This window comes from Oncorhynchus clarkii, chromosome 27, assembly GCF_045791955.1.
Source record: "Oncorhynchus clarkii lewisi isolate Uvic-CL-2024 chromosome 27, UVic_Ocla_1.0, whole genome shotgun sequence".
In the NCBI taxonomy this organism is placed as follows: domain Eukaryota; kingdom Metazoa; phylum Chordata; class Actinopteri; order Salmoniformes; family Salmonidae; genus Oncorhynchus; species Oncorhynchus clarkii.
Window position 1 is genome coordinate 46,626,876 of NC_092173.1, and position 24,402 is coordinate 46,651,277.

General features: G+C 44.2%; 1 protein-coding gene across 1 annotated transcript in view; it reads left to right on the plus strand.

The window, feature by feature from the left end:
* The window catches only part of LOC139385837 (teneurin transmembrane protein 4), a 523,395-nt gene that overhangs the window by 78,566 nt on the left and 420,427 nt on the right, over positions 1–24,402 (plus strand). Inside the window, exon 3 of the mRNA XM_071131087.1 lies at positions 11,925–12,173. Coding sequence (XP_070987188.1) covers positions 11,925–12,173 — 249 coding nt within the window. The remainder of the gene's footprint in view (positions 1–11,924; positions 12,174–24,402) is intronic.

Consider the following 24,402-nt stretch of genomic DNA (forward strand, 5'->3'; position numbering starts at 1 on the left):
CGGGTGGTGTAGGTGTCCTGGAGGGCAGGTAGTTTGCCCCCGGTGATGCGTTGTGCAGACCTCACTACCCTCTGGAGAGCCTTACGGTTGAGGGCGGTGCAGTTGCCATACCAGGCGGTGATACAGCCCGCCAGGATGCTCTCGATTGTGCATCTGTAGAAGTTTGTGAGTGCTTTTGGTGACAAGCCGAATTTCTTCAGCCTCCTGAGGTTGAAGAGGCGCTGCTGCGCCTTCTTCACGATGCTGTCTGTGTGAGTGGACCAATTCAGTTTGTCTGTGATGTGTATGCCGAGGAACTTAAAACTTGCTACCCTCTCCACTACTGTTCCATCGATGTGGATAGGGGGGTGTTCCCTCTGCTGTTTCCTGAAGTCCACAATCATCTCCTTAGTTTTGTTGACGTTGAGTGTGAGGTTGTTTTCCTGACACCACACTCCGAGGGCCCTCACCTCCTCCCTGTAGGCCGTCTCATCGTTGTTGGTAATCAAGCCTACCACTGTTGTGTCGTCCGCAAACTTGATGATTGAGTTGGAGGCGTGCGTGGCCACGCAGTCGTGGGTGAACAGGGAGTACAGGAGAGGGCTCAGAACGCAACCTTGTGGGGCCCCAGTGTTGAGGATCAGCGGGGAGGAGATGTTGTTGCCTACCCTCACCACCTGGGGGCGGCCCGTCAGGAAGTCCAGTACCCAGTTGCACAGGGCGGGGTCGAGACCCAGGGTCTCGAGCTTGATGACGAGCTTGGAGGGTACTAGGGTGTTGAATGCCGAGCTGTAGTCGATGAACAGCATTCTCACATAGGTATTCCTCTTGTCCAGATGGGTTAGGGCAGTGTGCAGTGTGGTTGAGATTGCATCGTCTGTGGACCTATTTGGGCGGTAAGCAAATTGGAGTGGGTCTAGGGTGTCAGGTAGGGTGGAGGTGATATGGTCCTTGACTAGTCTCTCAAAGCACTTCATGATGACGGATGTGAGTGCTACGGGGCGGTAGTCATTTAGCTCAGTTACCTTAGCTTTCTTGGGAACAGGAACAATGGTGGCCCTCTTGAAGCATGTGGGAACAGCAGACTGGTATAGGGATTGATTGAATATGTCCGTAAACACACCGGCCAGCTGGTCTGCGCATGCTCTGAGGGCGCGGCTGGGGATGCCATCTGGGCCTGCAGCCTTGCGAGGGTTAACACGTTTAAATGTCTTACTCACCTCGGCTGCAGTGAAGGAGAGACCGCATGTTTTCGTTGCAGGCCGTGTCAGTGGCACTGTATTGTCCTCAAAGCGGGCAAAAAAGTTATTTAGTCTGCCTGGGAGCAAGACATCCTGGTCCGTGACTGGGCTGGGTTTCTTCCTGTAGTCCGTGATTGACTGTAGACCCTGCCACATGCCTCTTGTGTCTGAGCCGTTGAATTGAGATTCTACTTTGTCTCTGTACTGGCGCTTAGCTTGTTTGATAGCCTTGCGGAGGGAATAGCTGCACTGTTTGTATTCGGTCATGTTACCAGACACCTTGCCCTGATTAAAAGCAGTGGTTCGCGCTTTCAGTTTCACACGAATGCTGCCATCAATCCACGGTTTCTGGTTAGGGAATGTTTTAATCGTTGCTATGGGAACGACATCTTCAACGCACGTTCTAATGAACTCGCACACCGAATCAGCGTATTCGTCAATGTTGTTATCTGACGCAATACGAAACATCTCCCAGTCCACGTGATGGAAGCAGTGTATATCTGTAGTGTCCAGTTGTAGTGTCTAACTGTAGTGTCTAGTTGTAGTGTCTAACTGTAGTGTCTAGTTGTAGTGTCTAGTTGTAGTGTCTATCTGTAGTGTCTAGTTGTAGTGTCTGTCTGTGGTGTCTAGTTGTAGTGTCTATCTGTAGTGTCTAGTTGTAGTGTCTAGTTGTAGTGTCTATCTGTAGTGTCGATCTGTAGTGTCTATCTGTAGTGTCGATCTGTAGTGTCTAGTTGTAGTGTCTATCTGTGGTGTCTAGTTGTAGTGTCCAGTTGTAGTGTCTAACTGTAGTGTCTAGTTGTAGTGTCTAACTGTAGTGTCTAGTTGTAGTGTCTAGTTGTAGTGTCTATCTGTAGTGTCTAGTTGTAGTGTCTAACTGTGGTGTCTAGTTGTAGTGTCTATCTGTAGTGTCTAACTGTAGTGCCTAACTGTAGTGTCTAACTGTGGTGTCTAGTTGTAGAGTCCAGTTATAGTGTCTATCTGTGGTGTCTAGTTGTAGTGTCTATCTGTGTTGTCTATCTGTAGTGTCTAGTTGTAGTGTCTATCTGTAGTGTCTAGTTGTAGTGTCACTCTGTAGTGTCTAGTTGTAGTGTCTATCTGTAGTGTCTAGTTGTAGTGTCTAGTTGTAGTGTCTATCTGTAGTGTCTAGTTGTAGTGTCTATCTGTAGTGTCTAGTTGTAGTGTCTATCTGTAGTGTCTAGTTGTAGTGTCGCTCTGTAGTGTCTAGTTGTAGTGTCTATCTATGTTGTCTATCTGTAGTGTCTAGTTGTAGTGTCTTGTTGTAGTGTCTATCTGTAGTGTCTAGTTGTTGTGTCTATCTGTGTTGTCTATCTGTAGTGTCTAGTTGTAGTGTCTATCTGTAGTATCTAGTTGTAGTGTCTATCTGTAGTGTCTAGTTGTAGTGTCTATCTGTGTTGTCTGTCTGTAGTGTCTATCTGTAGTGTCTAGTTGTAGTGTCTATCTGTAGTGTCTAGTTGAATCAATGGGGCATCTGAGTCCTGGCGATAATGATGTGGTTGTTGTTGTGGTGTAAAACAGCACCTATCACACTACTATGACTGACCCTGTAAAACAACACCTATCATACTACTATGACTGACCCTGTAAAACAACACCTATCATACTACTATGACTGACCCTGTACAACAACACCTATCATACTACTATGACTGACCCTGTAAAACAACACCTATCATACTACTATGACTGACCCTGTACAACAACACCTATCATACTACTATGACTGACCCTGTAAAACAACACATATCATACTACTATGACTGACCCTGTAAAACAACACATATCATACTACTATGACTGACCCTGTAAAACAACACATATCATACTACTATGACTGACCCTGTAAAACAACACATATCATACTACTATGACTGACCCTGTAAAACAACACCTATCATACTACTATGACTGACCCTGTAAAACAACACTTATCATACTACAACGACTCGCAGCTGGGCTTCCCTTTGTAGTCCGTAGGAGTTTGCCACATCTGACGAGCGTCAGAGACGATGTAATAGAATTCTTTCTTAGTTCTGTATTGACGCTTTGCCTGGTTGATCATTTACCTGAGGGCATAGCGGGGTTTCTTATAAGCGTCCGTGTTAGAGTCCCACTTTACACCACTGAGGGAGAGCGAGAGATGGGGAACAAGGAAGAGAGAGAGGGAGGGAGAGAGAGAGAGAGATGGGGAACAAGGTATATAAAGAGGGAGGGAGAGAGAGAGAGAGATGGGGAACAAGGTAGAGAGAGAGTGAGGGAGAGAGAGAGAGAGATGGGGAACAAGGTAGAGAGAGAGTGAGGGAGAGAGAGAGAGAGATGGGGAACAAGGAAGAGAGAGGGAGGAGAGAGAGAGAGAGAGAGAGAGAGAGAGAGAGAGAGAGAGAGAGAGAGAGATGGGGAACAAGGTAGAGAGAGAGAGAGAGAGAGAGAGAGAGAGAGAGAGAGAGACAGAGAGAGAGAGAGAGAGAGATGGGGAACAAGGAAGAGAGAGGGAGGGAGAGAGAGAGAGAGAGAGAGAGAGAGAGAGAGAGAGAGAGAGAGATGGGGAACAAGGTAGAGAGAGAGAGAGAGAGAGAGAGAGATAGACAGAGAGAGAGAGAGAGAGATGGGGAACAAGGTAGAGAGAGAGAGAGAGAGAGAGAGAGAGACAGAGAGAGAGAGAGAGAGAGAGAGGCAAGGAAGCTAGGAATCAGCTCATTGTAAACTCTAATCATATATCTATTGCAGAGAAGACTAATTGGTGTGTCTATGAAAAGCCATACATTAGATGGTCTTCAAGAACACAGAAAACAAGTCTCGGGGCTTGGACTTAGATGTTTTTTATTACTATATAACACTTTCATTTTATATTGTAGTAATATTGCATTGTTGTATATTCTTGAGCTAGATTTTTCTGGTAATTTGTCCTAGTTTTCAGACAGCTATTTCAACTTTGAAAAATGTCCTGCTTTTTTACATGAATCTGTATATATGGTTCTATCTGCTGAATATCATTTACATGAATCAGTGTATATGGTTCTATCTGCTGAATATCATTTACATGAATCAGTGTATATGGTTCTAGCTGCTGCATATCATTTACATGAATCAGTGTATATGGTTCTATCTGCTGAATATCATTTACATGAATCAGTGTATATGGTTCTATCTGCTGAATATCATTTACATGAATCAGTGTATATGGTTCCATCTGCTGAATATCATTTACATGAATCAGTGTATATGGTTCCATCTGCTGAATATCATTTACATGAATCAGTGTATATGGTTCCATCTGCTGCATATCATTTACATGAATCAGTATATATGGTTCTATCTGCTGAATATCATTTACATGAATCAGTGTATATGGTTCTAGCTGCTGCATATCATTTACATGAATCAGTATATATGGTTCTATCTGCTGAATATCATTTACATGAATCAGTGTATATGGTTCTGTCTGCTGAATATCATTTACATGAATCAGTATATATGGTTCTATCTGCTGAATATCATTTACATGAATCAGTATATATGGTTCTATCTGCTGAATATCATTTACATGAATCAGTATCTATGGTTCTGTCTGCTGAATATCATTTACATGAATCAGTGTATATGGTTCTATCTGCTGAATATCATTTACATGAATCAGTGTATATGGTTCTATCTGCTGAATATCATTTACATGAATCAGTATATATGGTTCTGTCTGCTGAATATCATTTACATGAATCAGTGTATATGGTTCTAGCTGCTGAATATCATTTACATGAATCAGTGTATATGGTTCTATCTGCTGAATATCATTTACATGAATCAGTGTATATGGTTCTGTCTGCTGAATATCATTTACATGAATCAGTGTATATGGTTCTATCTGCTGAATATCATTTACATGAATCAGTGTATATGGTTCTATCTGCTGAATATCATTTACATGAATCAGTATATATGGTTCTGTCTGCTGAATATCATTTACATGAATCAGTGTATATGGTTCCATCTGCTGAATATCATTTACATGAATCAGTATATATGGTTCTATCTGCTGAGGCTTTTTTATTTTGTTTGATTTAACCTTTATTTACATATGCAAGTCAGTTTAAGAACACATTCTTATTTGCGATGACGGCCTACCAAAAGGCAAAAGGCATCCTGCTGGGACGGGGGCCTGAGATGAACAAAATATATAAATACAATATAAATATAGGAAAAAACACACATCACAATGAGAGAGACAACACTACATAAAGAAAGTCCTAAGACGACAACACAGCATGGTAGCAACACAACATGGTAGCATGGTACAACATGGTAGCATGGTACAACATGGTAGCATGGTACAACATGGTAGAATGGTACAATATGGTAGCATGGTACAACATGGTAGCATGGTACAACATGGTAGCATGGTACAACATGGTAGAATGGTACAATATGGTAGCATGGTACAACATGGTAGCATGGTACAGCATGGTAGCATGGTACATCATGGTAGCATGGTACAACATGGTGGCATGGTACAACATGGTAGTGTGGTACAGCATGATAGCATGGTACAACATGGTAGCATGGTACATCATGGTATTATGGTACAACATGGTAGCATGGTACATCATGGTAGCATGGTACAACATGGTAGCAACACAACATGGTAGCATGGTACAACATGGTAGCATGGTACAACATGGTAGCATGGTACAACATGGTAGAATGGTACAATATGGTAGCATGGTACAACATGGTAGCATGGTACAACATGGTAGCATGGTACATCATGGTAGCATGGTACAACATGGTGGCATGGTACAACATTATAGCGTGGTACAGCATGATAGCATGGTACAACATGGTAGCATGGTACATCATGGTAGCATGGTACAACATGGTGGCATGGTACAACATGGTAGCATGGTACAACATGGTAGCATGGTACAACATGGTAGCATGGTACAACATGGTAGCATGGTACAACATGGTGGCATGGTACAACATTATAGCGTGGTACAGCATGATATTATGGTACAACATGGTAGCATGGTACATCATGGTAGCATGGTACAACATGGTGGCATGGTACAACATGGTAGCATGGTACAACATGGTGGCATGGTACAACATGGTAGCGTGGTACAGCATGATAGCATGGTACAACATGGTAGCATGGTACATCATGGTAGCATGGTACAACATGGTAACATGGTAGCAACACAACATGGTAGCATGGTACAACATGGTAGCATGGTAGCAACACAACATGGTAGCGTGGTACAGCATGATAGCATGGTACAACATGGTAGCATGGTACATCATGGTATTATGGTACAACATGGTAGCATGGTACATCATGGTAGCATGGTACAACATGGTAACATGGTAGCAACACAACATGGTAGCGTGGTACAACATGGTACAAACATTATTGGGCACAGACAACAACACAAAAGCAGCCGCAACTGTCAGTAAGATTGTCCATGATTGAGTCTTTGAATGAAGAGATTGGAGATAAAACGGTCCAGTTTGAGTGTTTGTTGCAGCTCGTTCCAGTCGCTAGCTGCAGCGAACTGAAAAGAGGAGCGACCCAGGGATGTGTGCTTTGGGGACCTTTAACAGAATGTGACTGTCAGAACGGGTGTTGTATGTGGAGGATGAGGGCTGGTAGTAGATATCTCAGAAAGGGGGGAGTGAGGCCTAACAGGGTTTTATAAATAAGCAACATCCAGTGGGTCTTGCGACGGGTATACAGAGATGACCAGTTTACAGAGGAGTATAGAGTGCAGTGATGTGTCCTATAAGGAACATTGGTGGCAAATCTGATGGCTGAATGGTAAAGAAACTCTAGCCGCTCGAGAGCACCTTTACCTGCCGATCTATAAATTATGTCTCCATAATCTAGCATGGGTAGGATGGTCATCTGAATCAGGTTTAGTTCGGCAGCTGGGGTGAAAGAGGAGCGATTACGATAGAGGAAACCAAGTCTATATTTAACTTTAGCCTGCAGCTTTGATAAGAGCTGAGTGAAGGACAGTGTGCCGTCTATCCATACTCCCAAGTACTTGTATGAGGTGACTACCTCAAGCTCTAAACCCTCAGAGGTAGTAGTCACACCGGTGGGGAGAGGGACATTCTTCTTGCTAAACCACATGACCTTTGTTTTAGAGGTGTTCAGAAGTAGGTTAAGGACAGATAAAGCTTGTTGGACACTAAGAATGCTTTAATGTAGAGCGTTTAACACCATATCCTGGGAGCGGCCAGCTGTGTATAAGACTGTATCATCTGCATATACATCGATGAGAGAGCTTCCTACTGCCTTAGCTATGTTGTTGATGTAAATTGAGAAGAGCGTAGGGCCTAGAGTCAAGCCTTGGGGTACTCCCTTGGTGACAGGCCGTGGCTGAGACAGCAGATTTTCTGACTTTATACACTGCACTCTTTGAGAGAGGTAGTTAGCAAACCAGGCCAAAGACCCCTCAGAGACACAAATACTCCTTAGACACCCCACAAGAATGGAATGGTCTACCGTATCAAAGGCTTTGGCCAAGTCAATAAAAATAGCAGCACAACATTGCTTAGAATCAAGAGCAATGGTGACATCATTGAGGACCTTCAAGGTTGCAGTGACACATCCATAACCTGAGTGGAAACCAGATTGCGTACCAGAGTAACTACTATAGACATCAAGAAAGACAGTCAATTGATTATTGAGAAGTTTTCCTAACACTTTCGATTAACAGGGCAAGATAGAAATAGGCTTATAACAGTTAGGATCAGCTTGATCTCCCCCTTTAAATAAAGGATGAACCGTGGCTGCCTTCCAAGCAATGGGAACCTCCCCAGAGAGGAGAGACAGGTTAAAAAGGTCAGAGATCTGGCTTGGCGATGATAGTGGCAGCAACCTTAAAGAAACTAAACCATCTGACCCAGCTGTTTTTTGGGGGATCAAGTTTAAGGAACTCCTTTAGCACCTCAGACTCAGTGACCGCCTGCAGGGAGAAACTTTGATGCGGGGCATGGGAAAAAGAGGGAGGAGCATCAGGACTAGTAGCGTTAAAAGGGGTGGGAGATGAGGAAATGTTGGACGGGCAAGGAGGCATGGCTGAGTCAATTAGGAATCCTGACTTAATGAAGTGGTGATTAAAGAGCTCAGCTATGTTCTTCTTGTCAGTAACAACCACATCATCAACGTTAAGGAACATGGGCAGCTGTGAGGAGGAGGATTTATTCTCCAGGTCTTTAACTGTTTTACAGAACTTCTTGGGGTTTGACCCACAGAGAGAGAACTGCTCCTTAAAGTAACTAACTTTGGCCTTCTGGATAGCCTGAGTGCACTTATTTCTTATTTGCCTGAACAAGCATTTCAAATTAAATGAAATCAAATGTATTTATAAAGCCCTTCTTACATCAGCTGATATATCAAAGTGCTGTACAGAAACCCAGCCTAAAACCCCACACAGCATGCACAACAGGTGTAGAAGCACGATGGCTAGGAAAAACTCCAAAACCTAGGGAGAAACCTAGAGAGGAAACAGGCTGTGAGGGGTGGCCAGTCCTCTTCTGGCTGTGCTGGGTTGAGATTATAACAGAACATGGCCAAAATGTTCAAATGTTCATAAATGACCAGCATGGTCAAATAATAATAATCACAGTAGTTGTCGAGGGTGCAGCAAGTTAGCACCTCAGGAGTAAATGTCAGTTGGCTTTTCATAGCCGATCATTCAGAGTATCTCTACCGCTCCTGCTGTCTCTAGAGAGTTGAAAACAGCAGGTCTGGGACAGGTAGCATGTCCGGTGAACAGGTCAGGGTTCCATAGCCGCAGGCAGAACAGTTTAAACTGGAGCAGCAGCACGGCCAGGTGGACTGGGGACAGCAAGGAGTCATCATGTCAGGTAGTTCTGAGGCATGGTCCTAGGGCTCAGGTCCTCCGAGAGAGAGAAAGAAAGAGAGAATTAGAGAGAGCATACTTACATTCACACAGAACACCGGATAAGACAGGAGAAGTACTCCAGATATAACAGACTGACCCTAGCCCCCCGACACATAAACTACTGCAGCATAAATACTGGAGGCTGAGACAGGAGGGTCAGGAGACACTGTGGCCCCATCCAATGACACCCCCGGACAGGGCCAAACAAGAAGGATATAACCCCACCCACTTTGCCAAAGCACAGCCCCCACACCACTAGAGGGATATATTCAACCACCAACTTACCATCCTGAGACAAGGCTGAGTATAGCCCACAAAGATCTCCGCCACGGCACAACCCAAGGGGGAGCGCCAACCCAGACAGGAAGATCACGTCAGTGACTCAACCCACTCAAGTGACGCACCCCTCATAGGGATGCCATTTACATGAATCAGTATATTTTGTTCTTATTGGGACTTCTTATTCTAATTTTCTGTGTGACTCTTTTTACATTTTTAAATACACTTCTCAAAAAAATTAAGGGAACACTTAAACAACACAATGTAACTCCAAGTCAATCACACTTCTGTGAAATCAAACTGTCCACTTAGGAAGCAACACTGATTGACAATACATTTCACATGCTGTTGTGCAAATGGAATAGACAACAGGTGGAAATTATAGGCATTTAGCAAGACACCCCCAATAAAGGAGTGGTTCTGCAGGTGGAGACCACAGACCACTTCTCAGGTCCCATGCTTCCTGGCTGATGTTTTGGTCACTTTTGAATTATTGCGGTGCTTTCACTCTAGTGGTAGCATGAGACGGAGTCTACAACTCACACAAGTGGCTCAGGTAGTGCAGCTCATCCAGGATGGCACATCAATGCGAGCTGTGGCAAGAAGGTTTGCTGTGTCTGTCAGCGTAGTGTCCAGAGCATGGAGGCGCTACCAGGAGACAGGCCAGTACATCAGGAAACGTGGAGGAGGCCGTAGGAGGGCAACAACCCAGCAGCAGGACCGCTACCTCTGCCTTTGTGCAAGGAGGAGCAGGAGGAGCACTGCCAGAGCCCTGCAAGCAGGCCACAAATGTGCATGTGTCTGCTCAAACGGTCAGAAACAGACTCCATGAGGGTGGTATGAGGGCCCGACGTCCACAGGTGGGGGTTGTGCTTACAGCCCAACACCGTGCAGGACGTTTGGCATTTGCCAGAGAACACCAAGATTGGCAAATTCACCACTGGCGCCCTGTGCTCTTCACAGATGAAAGCAGGTTCACACTGAGCACATGTGACAGACGTGACAGTCTGGAGACGCCGTGGAGAACGTTCTGCTGCCTGCAACATCCTCCAGCATGACCGGTTTGGCGGTGGGTCAGTCATGGTGTGGGGTGGCATTTCTTTGGGGGGCCGCACAGCCCTCCATGTGCTCGCCAGAGGTAGCCTGACTGCCATTAGGTACCGAGATGAGATCCTCAGACCCCTTGTGAGACCATATGCTGGTGCTGTTAGCCCTGGGTTCCTCCTAATGCAAGACAATGCAAGACCTCGTGTGGCTGGAGTGTGTCAGCAGTTCCTGCAAGAGGAAGGCATTGATGCTATCGACTGGCCCGCCCGTTCCCCAGACCTGAATCCAACTGAGCACATCTGGGACATCATGTCTCGCTCCATCCACCAACGCCACGTTGCACCACAGACTGTCCAGGAGTTGGCGGATACTTTAGTCCAGGTCTGGGAGGAGATCCCTCAGGATACCATCCGCCACCTCATCAGGAGCATGCCCAGGCATTGTAGGGAGGTCATACAGGCACGTGGAGGCCACACACACACTACTGAGCCTCATCTTGACTTGTTTTAAGGACATTACATCAAAGTTGGATCAGCCTGTAGTGTGGTTTTCCACTTTAATTTTGAGTGTCACTCCAAATCCAGACCTCCATGGGTTGATACATTTCATTTCCATTGATCATTTTTGTGTGATTTTGTTGTCGGCACATTCAACTATGTAAAGAAAAAAGTATTTAATAAGAATATTTTCATTCATTCAGATCTAGGATGTGTTATTTTAGTGTTCCCTTTACTTTTTTGGAGCAGTGTATTATCATAATTATTTTCTGGTCAAAAAACACATTGTCCAATGAACAATTATATCTGGAGGTACAACACAAAATATTTAACATTTTTGTATATTTTTTTGTCATTTCATATTAATTGCCCCTTTTTTTAAAATCTGTTTCTCTTTTTTAGTTTCTGTCTGAACACTGTTTTTTCTTATACAACCTGATTAAAAAGTCACAGAGATCATCTGTCGAATGTTTTTAACAGAAGAAAAATAAACTCTCCCCAGTCTATTGCCATTTCTTTTCACCATATGAAAATAAATCTGTTTTAACTTCCTGTAGATGTTTAAATAGCAGCTGGGGATTTAAAAAGATAAATACAACTAGAAGAAAGACAAGATTGATTTGTTCCTGACATGTCCCTGGTAATTTGTCTTGGAACCTGATTTCACAGTTAAAGCCTCTTTTATCATGTTGTGTGTTCTCTTCTGTCATTGTAGCCTGCTCCTCTGGGGTGGGGGGAGGCTGTGGGGGGGGGGGGGGGGGGGGGGGCTGTGGTGTTTCATTTGGTCCTCATGTGGTTCCTCAATCACAACGCAACACATCAAAAAACACAATACAACACCCCACCCCAACAGAGAAGCATATAACAAGAGTGGCGTCGTGTTGTTTCATTGGTCCTCCGTGTCTGTCTGTCTGTCTGTCTGTCTGTCTGTCTGTCCGTCCGTCCTACAGGTCTTCCTCTGCATTGTTCCTCTTCCTCCTCCCCTGTCCAGCATGAGCAGCTCCCGTACCCTCCCCCCTCCTTGTCAGCAGCCAATGAGAGCCAGGGAAGGTTTCTAGGTAACTGTGCGACTCAGCCCGCCCCACTGCAAGCTCAGGGCTCTGACTCTGAAGAAGAGTTTGGCCCTAATTCATTCTTAGTTAGAACTGGCTCAGGAAACATCTATGCTGCTACTGCTGGTACTACTGGGATGCTAGATGGTGAGTTTAATGGTCTTCCTCACTACTACTTCTTTCTACAGGGTAGTGGAGGGAGGGAGGGAGGGAGGGAGGGAGGGAGGGAGAGAGAGAGAGAGAGAGAGAGAGAGAGAGAGAGAGAGAGAGAGAGAGAGAGAGAGAGAGAGAGAGAGAGAGAGAGAGAGAGAGAGAGAGAGAGACCAGCGAGCTACTAGGTGGTGGGTCAGTGATCTGTCGTCTACACTGCTGCTTTCTGGAGGGTCTGAGGGGGTAGTAGTAGCTAGCTAGCACTGTGGGTGGTGTTGTGTCATAGAGATAGCCATAGACAAGACCCTGGCTCGTTTTGTTAAGGAGAGTTAGGAATAGTGATAGGGGAAAATCGATTTCAGTAGATAGCCCTAGTTATAAACTTTGAGGAGATAGCCCTAGTTATAAACTTTGAGGAGATAGCCCTAGTTATAAACTTCGAGGAGAGAGCCCTAGTTATACACTTTGAGGAGATATCTCTAGTTATTAACTTTGCGGAGTTCCCTGTATGGGTTTAGGCTTTAGTGCGTCAGAAGTGCATAGTTTCCCCCTCTTAGGCTTTAGTGTGTCAGAAGTGCATAGTTTCCCCCTCTTAGGCTTTAGTGTGTCAGAAGTGCATAGTTCCCTCTATGGGTTTAGGCTTTAGTGTGTCAGAAGTGCATAGTTCCCTCTATGGGTTTAGGCTTTAGTGTGTCAGAAGTGCATAGTTCCCTGTATGGGTTTAGGCTTTGGATGAGCATTTTCCTGTTTGCTCATGGCCTTATACAGCTGGTTGAGTGGCCTTATACAGCTGGTTGAGTGGCCTTATACAGCTGGTTGAGTGGCCTTATACAGCTGGTTGAGTGGCCTTATACAGCTGATTGGGTGGCCTTATACAGCTGGTTGAGTGGCCTTATACAGCTGGTTGACTGGCCTTTATACAGCTGATTGGGTGGCCTTATACAGCTGGTTGAGTGGCCTTATACAGCTGGTTGAGTGGCCTTATACAGCTGGTTGAGTGGCCTTATACAGCTGGTTGAGTGGCCTTATACAGCTGGTTGTGTGGCCTTGTACAACTGGTTGAGTGGCCTTATACAGCTGGTTGAGTGGCCTTATACAGCTGGTTGAGTGGCCTTATACAGCTGGTTGAGTGGCCTTATACAGCTGGTTGAGTGCGGTCTTAGTGTCAGCATCAGTCTGTGGCGGTATACAGTGCCTTGCGAAAGTATTCGGCCCCCTTGAACTTTGCGACCTTTTGCCACATTTCAGGCTTCAAACATAAAGATATAAAACTGTATTTTTTTGTGAAGAAAAAAATTCAGTCTCTCGATGTGCAAAACTGATAGAGACATACCCCAAGCGACTTACAGCTGTAATCGCAGCAAAAGGTGGCGCTACAAAGTATTAACTTAAGGGGGCTGAATAATTTTGCACGCCCAATTTTTCAGTTTTTGATTTGTTAAAAAAGTTTGAAATATCCAATAAATGTCGTTCCACTTCATGATTGTGTCCCACTTGTTGTTGATTCTTCACAAAAAAATACAGTTTTATATCTTTATGTTTGAAGCCTGAAATGTGGCAAAAGGTCGCAAAGTTCAAGGGGGCCGAATACTTTCGCAAGGCACTGTATAGACGGCAATAATCATTAGAGCAGTGGTTCCATCTAGACACTGTTGACCTAGGTCAGTGGTCCCAAACTTTTCATAGTCCCGTACCCCTTCAAACATTCAACCTCTAGCTGTACCCCATCTAGCACCAGGGTCAGCTGTACCCCCTCTAGCACCAGGGTCAGCTGTACCCCCTCTAGCACCAGGGTCAGCTGTACCCCCTCTAGCACCAGGGTCAGCTGTACCCCCTCTAGCACCAGGGTCAGCTGTACCCCCTCTAGCACCAGGGTCAGCTGTACCCCCTCTAGCACCAGGGTTCAGCACACTCTCAAATGTTGTTTTTTGCCCTCATTGCAAGCCTGCCACACACGCTATACGATATACTATACTATTAAACATTAGAATGAGGGTGAGTTTTTGTCACCACCTGGCTCGTAGGAAGTGACCAAGATCTCATATAGGACCAGGGCACAAATAATAATATAATAATAATCAATCATTTTGCTCTTTATTTAACCATCTTACATATAAAACCTTATTTGTTCATCGAAAATGGTGAATAACTCATCACAGATTAATGAGAAGGGTTTTCTTGAAAGGATGCACAAAACACCATCACCCAGATCGGTCAGTCGTGTGAGAAACCCGTCATCATGCAAGCGGTCAGACAAGTGAAGATTATGGTCAGTAAAGAAAACTTTAAGCTCATTTTTTAAAATAAAGATGTTAATCACATTTTTATTTGGTTTGGGAATATCTGCATTAGACCGTTAGAAAGAGAAAGAGCTGCAGGAATATGTCATTGTGTATCCTCTCTAGCTCAACATTATCCATTGATTGTGTATCCTCTCTAGCTCAACATTATCTATTGATTGTGTAATCTCTCTAGCTCAACATTATCTATTGATTATGTATCCTCTCTAGCTCAACATTATCTATTGATTGTGTAATCTCTCTAGCTCAACATTATCTATTGATTGTGTAATCTCTCTAGCTCAACATTATCTATTGATTGTGTAATCTCTCTAGCTCAACATTATCTATTGATTGTGTATCCTCTCTAGCTCAACATTATCTATTGATTGTGTATCCTCTCTAGCTCAACATTATCTATTGATTGTGTAATCTCTCTAGCTCAACATTATCTATTGATTGTGTAATCTCTCTAGCTCAACATTATCTATTGATTGTGTATCCTCTCTAGCTCAACATTATCTATTGATTGTGTATCCTCTCTAGCTCAACATTATCTATTGATTGTGTATCCTCTCTAGCTCAACATTATCTATTGATTGTGTAATCTCTCTAGCTCAACATTATCTATTGATTGTGTATCCTCTCTAGCTCAACATTATCTATTGATTGTGTAATCTCTCTAGCTCAACATTAAGCATTGATTATGTATCCTCTCTAGCTCAACATTAAGCATTGATTGTGTATCCTCTCTAGCTCAACATTAAGCATTGATTGTGTAATCTCTCTAGCTCAACATTAAGCATTGATTATGTATCCTCTCTAGCTCAACATTAAGCATTGATTGTGTATCCTCTCTAGCTCAACATTATCTATTGATTGTGTAATCTCTCTAGCTCAACATTAAGCATTGATTGTGTATCCTCTCTAGCTCAACATTAAGCATTGATTGTGTATCCTCTAGCTCAACATTAAGCATTGATTGTGTATCCTCTCTAGCTCAACATTAAGCATTGATTGTGTATCCTCTAGCTCAACATTAAGCATTGATTGTGTATCATCTAGCTCAACATTAAGCATTGATTGTGTATCCTCTAGCTCAACATTAAGCATTGATTATGTATCCTCTCTAGCTCAACATTAAGCATTGATTATGTATCCTCTCTAGCTCAACATTAAGCATTGATTATGTATCCTCTCTAGCTTCTAGGTCTTTTTTTGCCTGAAAGTGGGTTGCTAATTGGTGTTTTCATAGTTACTGTTGGACAACATACTCTGGAGTGGCTGTGTGTGTGTGTGTGTGTGCTGTGTTTAGCTGTGTTTAGCTGTGGTTTAGCTGTGTATATCTGTGGTTTAGCTGTGTTTATCTGCATTTAGCTGTGGTTTAGCTGTGTTTATCTGTGTTTATCTGTGGTTTAGCTGTGTTTATCTGTGGTTTAGCTGTGTTTATCTGCATTTAGCTGTGGTTTAGCTGTGTTTATCTGTGTTTATCTGTGGTTTAGCTGTGTTTATCTGTGGTTTAGCTGTGTTTAGCTGTGGTTTAGCTGTGTTTAGCTGTGTTTATCTGTGGTTTAGCTGTGTTTATCTGTGGTTTAGCTGTGTTTAGCTGTGGTTTAGCTGTGTTTAGCTGTGTTTATCTGTGGTTTAGCTGTGTTTATCTGTGGTTTAGCTGTGTTTAGCTGTGGTTTAGCTGTGGTTTATCTGTGGTTTAGCTGTGGTTTAGCTGTGTTTAGCTGTTGTTTAGCTGTGTTTATCTGTGGTTTAGCTGTGTTTAGCTGTTGTTTAGCTGTGTTTAGCTGTGTTTATCTGTGGTTTAGCTGTGGTTTAGCTGTGGTTTAGCTGTGTTTAGCTGTTGTTTAGCTGTGTTTATCTGTGGTTTAGCTGTGTTTAGCTGTTGTTTAGCTGTGTTTAGCTGTGTTTATATGTGGTTTAGCTGTGTTTAGCTGTGTTTATCTGTGGTTTAGCTGTGTTTATCTGTGGTTTAGCTGTGTTTAGCTGTGGTTTAGCTGTGGTTTAGCTGTGTTTAGCTGTGGTTTAGCTGTGTTTATCTGTGGTTTAGCTGTGTTTAGCTGTTGTTTAGCTGTGTTTAGCTGTGTTTATCTGTGGTTTAGCTGTGTTTAGCTGTGTTTATCTGTGGTTTAGCTGTGTTTAGCTGTGGTTTAGCTGTGTTTATCTGTGGTTTAGCTGTGTTTAGCTGTGGTTTAGCTGTGTTTAGCTGTGGTTTAGCTGTGTTTAGCTGTGGTTTAGCTGTTGTTTAGCTGTGGTTTAGCTGTGTTTAGCTGTGGTTTAGCTGTGTTTAGCTGTGGTTTAGCTGTGGTTTAGCTGTGTTTATCTGTGGTTTAGCTGTGTTTAGCTGTGTTTAGCTGTTGTTTAGCTGTGTTTGGCTGTTGTTTAGCTGTTGTTTAGCTGTGGTTTAGCTGTGTTTAGCTGTGGTTTAGCTGTGGTTTAGCTGTGTTTAGCTGTGTTTAGCTGTGTTTAGCTGTGGTTTAGCTGTTGTTTAGCTGTGTTTAGCTGTGGTTTAGCTGTTGTTTAGCTGTGTTTAGCTGTTGTTTAGCTGTGTTTAGCTGTTGTTTAGTGTGCTTTAGTGGTGCAGCTTATGCACATGGTTTTAATGTCTGTATGTTGGAATTTGATCTCGATGAGAGAGAGAGAGAGAGAGAGAGAGAGAGAGAGAGAGAGAGAGAGAGAGAGAGAGAGAGAGAGATACAAACCAAACTATTTGCACATTGTTATAACTCTGTATATAGACATAACAGGACATTTGAAATGTCTTGATTCTTCTGAAACTTTTGTAATGTTTACTGTTCATTATTTATTGTTTCTTACCCTTTCATGTATTATCTATTTCACTTGCTTTGGCAACGTTAACACGTTTCCCATGCCAATAAAGCCCCTTGAATTGAGAAAGAGAGAGTTTTGATGAAGGAAGGTACAGCATAGGAAGGTACAGCAGTTAGCTTGGCCCCCAGGCTGTGATTAGCATAGGAAGGTACAGCAGTTAGCTTAGCCCCCAGGCTGTGATTAGCATAGGAAGGTACAGCAGTTAGCTTAGCCCCCAGGCTGTGATTAGCATAGGAAGGTACAGCAGTTAGCTTAGCCCCCAGGCCGTGATTAGCATAGGAAGGTACAGCAGTTAGCTTAGCCCCCAGGCCGTGATTAGCATAGGAAGGTACAGCAGTTAGCTTAGCCCCCAGGCTGTGATTAGCATAGGAAGGTACAGCAGTTAGCTTAGCCCCCAGGCTGTGATTAGCATAGGAAGGTACAGCAGTTAGCTTAGCCCCCAGGCCGTGATTAGCATAGGAAGGTACAGCAGTTAGCTTAGCCCCCAGGCCGTGATTAGCATAGGAAGGTACAGCAGTTAGCTTAGCCCCCAGGCCGTGATTAGCATAGGAAGGTACAGCAGTTAGCTTGGCCCCCAGGCTGTGATTAGCATAGGAAGGTACAGCAGTTAGCTTAGCCCCCAGGCCGTGATTAGCATAGGAAGGTACAGCAGTTAGCTTGGCCCCCAGGCCGTGATTAGCATAGGAAGGTACAGCAGTTAGCTTAGCCCCCAGGCCGTGATTAGCATAGGAAGGTACAGCAGTTAGCTTGGCCCCCAGGCTGTGATTAGCATAGCTCTCTTCCACTTCACATCCCAATGATTTAAGAACCAAGGGGCCTGCTGCTTTTGTTTATTCAACCTCTGCATATCTGATTATAATTATTATTTTTATTTTGGGGGGGGGGGGGGGGGGGTTTCTAAATGAATTTGAATTTGGTAATGAGAGGCTCGGGAGTGGCCATGCTCCAACCTCCCTTCACTGTATGGCTGTCTGTTTAGGACAGCTGACTGATAATGAAGAGGGGACTGCCTTCAGATCCACATGCAGCAGGTGTAACCAGCACCATCACACCACTGTTCACTGGTTTGATAAATCACAGTTTAGCTCTGCCTAGTTTCATTATGGATGCTAGATTAAATACCGTGATTGTGTTGGCAGATATTTGTCTTTTGCTCAGTGTGTGTGGTGTCGTGTTTCTTGTGTTTTCGAGACCATTAGGTTTGGTTTGTGTGATGTGATGGAGTGTGTGTGTGTGTGTGTGTGTGTGTGTGTGTGTGTGTGTGTGTGTGTGTGTGTGTGTGTGTGTGTGTTTACGTGTGCGCGTGCGTGCGTGTGTGTGTGTGTGTGTGTGTGTGTTCATGCGTGTGTATTTGATGGAGGGTTCCCTAAAGGTACTCAAGATACACTGTAATTACCTGTCAAGTAGCCTGAAGCTACGTCTATGTCTGTGTTTGTGTTTGTGTGTGTGTGTGTGTCAGAGAGACTAAGAAATAAAAACATTTCTCCACGCTGTTCTCACCATGTCAGGAAATTAAATGAGTCCATTAAGATTGCTACGTTCCTTTCCGCTAGCTAATACGAAACGGAGAGAGAGGGGAGGAGGGGAGAGTGAGAAGGAGGGAGGGAGAATTGGAGAGGAACGAGGAGAGCGAGTCCCCAGTTTTCTAATACCTAAGAGTGACAGAAGGAGTGACAGGAGACAGACAGAGATGGAGAGGGAGAGAGAGAGTGATGGAGAGAGAGAGACAATGAGAGAGAGAGTGATGGAGAGAGAGAGACAATGAGAGAGAGAGAGTGAGGGAGAGAGTGATGGATAGAGAGAGAGACAATGAGAGCGAGAGAGAGAGCGATGGAAGGAGAGAGAATATATACAATCATAGGGAAATAAAATAACACGTCTGTTGCATCAGGGGCTGGAGGGAATAGAGGAATATGAACCCTTTTATCAGCTCATGGTGATTTCTGAACTTGTGATACGCTTGGTGCTTAAAATACTGGATGTTCTGCTGCATGTTTTAAAGACTAGCCACTCTCAGCTAGAATTAAGTATTTGTGACAGACCACTTCGATTCGGTCCTACGTAGCAAACATTACAAATGGTGTTTTTTACATTGGATAAAAGTAGGGACAAAGAACTAAAAAATATATATATATAAATCATACACTACAGTTGAGAAACAATGGGAAAGTAATTCTGCTTTGGAAGTTGATACTGTAAGCTTGTAACAACACCACTTTTGAGAAAATGGCCCTTGAATGTTTCGGTACAGCTACTGGAGAGCTCTTCTTTGTCTACACCCCCATTCAGCATCGTTCACACCCCTCTTAAGCTTTAGCCCCGCCCACAATCTCAGAGCGTTGTCTCTTTAAGGGTTGACCATCACACCCTCTTGGAACCATTTAACTCCCTTTTCTTTGTACAGCCCTTGAATGTTTCGGTACACCTACTGGAGAGCTCTTCTTTGTCTACACCCCTATTCAGCATCGTTCACACCCCTCTTAAGCTTTAGCCCCGCCCACAATCTCAGAGCGTTGTCTCTTTAAGGGTTGACCATCACACCCTCTTGGAACCATTTAACTCCCTTTTCTTTGTACAGCTTGTTTTGGTCCACGTTGTTGACACTGAACCAGGAAGTCGTCCACTACGACTTTATCCTGCTGATCCTTGATCTATATATTGATCTATACCTGATAAATTCAGGGAAGCAATGTTATTGAGAGCAGTAGCAACACTTTTGCAGTTCTTCATGGCCAACGTTATAAAAAAAAAACATGGTAGCAAGGATTATCTGAGGAGCTCATATTATAGACAGAAACATGCTACATGGCAGACCAATCTGAACTCATCTCTCAGCATGTCCAGCCCATCCATTATCTCAGCCAATCATGACTGAAGATGACTGAAGATCATGACTGAAGAAATGTGGCTTGGCCCCTAATACCCGGCTACTGCCTGAGTGGCGCAGCAGTCTAAGGCACTGCATCTCAATGCAAGAGGCGTCACTACCAGCCCTGGTTCGATTCCAGGCTGTATCACACCTGTCCATGATTGGGAGTCCCATAGGGCCGGCCCAGCGTCGTCCGCGTTTGGCCATCATTGTAAATAAGAATTTGTTCTAAATTGACTTGACTAAAGGTAAAATATATATATCTGAGAGGAGGCAACAGCAGACTAATATCAGAAAGAGAGATTTATATTTGGCTAGAAATTCAAAAGGAAATCCCCCCACTAGAACCCCCATATTTGAATGAAGAAGCTTCTCCATCCTGGAGGGGAAAGTCAATATTTTCCATGTACTAATCTGTGGCGACCTAAATGCCAGAACTGGACAAGAACCTGACACCCTCAGCACACAGGGGGACAACTATGGCACAACTAGGCACAACTATGACGACATAACCAACAAAAACGGGTCACAACTCCTGCAGCACTGTCAGACGCTGGGTATGTACATAGTCAATGGTAGGCTTCGAGGGGACTCCTATGGTAGGTACACCTATAGCTCATCTCTTGGCAGTAGTACTGTAGACTACTTTGTCACTGACCTCAACCCATAGTCTCTCAGAGCGTTCACAGTCAGCCCACTGACATCCCTATCAGATCACAGCAAAATCACAGTTTACTTGAACAGAGCAATGCTCAATCATGAGGCATCAAAGCCAAAGGAACTGAGTAATATTAAGAAATGCTATAGATGGAAGGAATCTACTTCGCAAATGTCAAATTGGCTTTTTACCACAGACATTATAAAATCCATTTACACAAACAGCAAGTGTGCAGTTAAAACAGGCAAAAAACACACACATTTCTTCCCACAGGGCCGTGGGGTGAGACACCCCACCCTCTTCAACATATATATATCAAAGAATTGGCGAGGGCACTAGAAAAGTCTGCAGGACCCGGCCTCACCCTACTAGAATCTGAAGTCAAATGTTTACTGGTTGTTGATGATCTGGTGCTTCTGTCCCCAACCAAGTAGGGCCTACAGCAGCACCTAGATCTTCTGCACAAATTCTGTCAGACCTGGGCCCTGACATAAATCTCAGTAAGACCAAAATAATGGTGTTCCAAAAAAGGTTATGGTCGCCAGGACCACAAATACAAATTCCATCTAGACACTGTTGCCCTAGAGCACACAAAAAACGATACATACCTTGGCCTAAACATCAGCGCCACAGGTAACTTCCACAAAGCTGTGAACGATCTGAGAGACAAGGCAAGAAGGGTGTTTTATGCAATCAAAAGGAACTCAAAAGGAACTTATCAAATTGGACATACCAATTAGGATTTGGCTAAAAATACTTGAATCAGTTATTGAACCCATTGCCCTTTATGTTTGTGAGGTCTGGGGTCCGCTCACCAACCAATAATTCAAAAAATGGGACAAACACCATATTGAGACTCTGTATGCAGTATTCTGCAAAGATGTCCTCGGTGTAGAACATAAAACACCAAATAATGCAGAGCAGAATTAGGCCGATACCCACTCATTATCAAAATCCAGGAAAGAGACATTAAATTCTACAACCACCTAAAAGGAAACAATTCCCAAACCTTCCATAACAAAGCCATCACATACAGAGAGATGAACCTGGAGAAGAGTCCCATAAGCAAGCTGGTCCTGGGGCTCTCTTCACAAACACAAACACACCCCACAGAGCCCAGGACAGCAGCACAATTAGACCCAACTCCTAGTGGCGGGGGACTTTAATGCAGGCAAACTTAAATCTTAAATCAGTTTTTACCTCATTTTTACATGTCACATCCAAGAATCCTAGACCACCTTTACTCCAAACACAGCGACACGTACAAAGCTCTCCCTCGTCCTCCATTTGGCAAATCTGACCATAATTATATCCTCCTGATTCCTGCTTACAAGCAAAAACTAAAGCAGGAAGTACCAGTGACTCGGGCAATAAAATAGCGGTCAGATGACACGGATGCTACACTACGGGACTGTTTTGCTAGTATAGACTGGAATATGTTCCGGGATTGGCATTGAGGAATACACCACCTCAGTCATCGGCTTCATCAATAACTGCATTGAGGACGTCGTCCCCACAGTGATTGTATGTACATATCTCAACCAGAAGCCATGGATTACAGGCAACATCTGCACCGAGCTAAAGGCTAGAGCTGGCACTTTCAAGGAACAGGACACTAATCTGGATGCTTATAAAAAAAAATCCCACTATGCCCTCAGACGAACCATCAAACAGGCAAAGCATCAATACTGGATTAAGATTTAATCAATTAATTAAGAATTGTACTACATCGGCTCTGATGCTCGTCAGTTGTAGCAGGGCTTGAAAACTATGACGGACTACAAAGGGAAACCCAAACACAAGCTGCCCAGTGACGCGAGCCTACCAGACGAGCTAAATGTCTTTAATGCTTGCTTCGAGGCAAGCAACACTGAATCATGCACGAGAGCACCAGCTGTTCTGGATGACTGTGTGATAATGCTCTCGGCAGCCGATGTGAACCAAACCTCTAAACAGGTCAACATTCACAAAGCCGCAGGGCCAGACAGATTAGTCCCTGTGCGCAAGGAGTAAAGGTAACCTGCCTAAATGTTTACCGCCCTCACGTCGGTAGCCCTGAACTGCTTTAAAAGGATGGTCAGGATTCTGGTCAGGACTAGACCCACTCCAATTCGCATACAGATCCACAGATGATGCCATCTCAATCACACTCCACACTGCCCTTTCTCACCTGGACCAAAGGAACACCTATGTGAGAATTATGTTCATTGACTACAGCTCAGCATTCAACACCATAGTGCCCACGAAGCTCATCAACAAGCTAAGAACTCTGGAACTAAACACCTCCCTCTGCAACTGGATCCTGGTCTTCCTGACAGGCCGCCCCCAGGTGGTAAGGGTAGGTAACAACACGTCTGCCATGCTGATCCTTAACACTGAGGCCCCTCAGGGATGTGTACTTAGTCCCCTCCTGTACTCCCTGTTCACCCACAACTGCATGGCCAAACACGACTCCAACACCATCATTAAGTTTGCCGACGACACAACAGTGGTAGGCCTGATCAACGACAACAATGAGACAGCCTATAGGGAGGAGGTCAGAGACCTGGCAGTGTGGTGCCAGGACAAAAACATATCCCTTAATGTGAGCAAGGCAAAGGAGATGATCGTGGATTACAGGAAAAGGCGGGTCGAACAGGTCCCCGTTAACATTGACGGGGCTGTAGTGGAACGGGTCGAGAGTTTCAAGTTCTTTGGTGTCTACATCACCAACAAACTATCATAGTCCAAAGATACCAAGCCAGTCTTGAAGAGGGCACGACAAAACCTTTTCCCCCTCAGGAGACCGAAAATATTTGGCATGGGTTCCCAGATCCTCAAAAGGTTCTACTGCTGCACCATCAAGAGCATCCTGACCGGTTGCATCACCGCCTGGCGCTACGAATGGCCCAGTACATCACTGGGGCCAAGCTCCCCACTGGGGCCCAGCCCATAAAATTGTCAGAGACTCCAGTCTCTAGTTATAGACTGTTTCTTTGCTACCGCACGGCAAGCGGTACCGGAGCACCAAGGCCAAGACCAAAAGGCGCCTCAACAGCTTCATAAAATCGCCACTGGACAAGTACATTTAAAAAAAATTTTTTTTAATTATTATTATTTATTATTTTATTTTTACCCCCTTTTTCTCGCATGGTGAACATACATCCTTTATTTTGGAATGACGCCAACAAAACAAGAAACTATACAAAACGACCGTGAAGCTTACGAGGGCTAAGTGCCACAAACACAAGTCAACTACCCACAAAGACAGGTGGGAAAAGGGGCTGCCTAAGTATGGTTCCGAATCAGAGACAACGATAGACAGCTGTCCCTGATTGAGAACCATACCCGGCCAGTGTCTAGATGGAATTAGTATTTGTTGTCCTGGCAACTGGACCTTTTTTGGAACACCATTATTTGTGTCTTACTGAGATTTACTGTCAGGGCCCAGGTCTGACAGAATCTGTACAGAAGATCTAGGTGCTGCTGTAGGCCCTCCTTGGTTGGGGACAGAAGAACCAGATCATCACCAAACAGTAGACATTTGTCTTCAGATTCTAGTAGGGTAAGGCCGGGTGCTGCAGACTGTTCTAGTGCCCG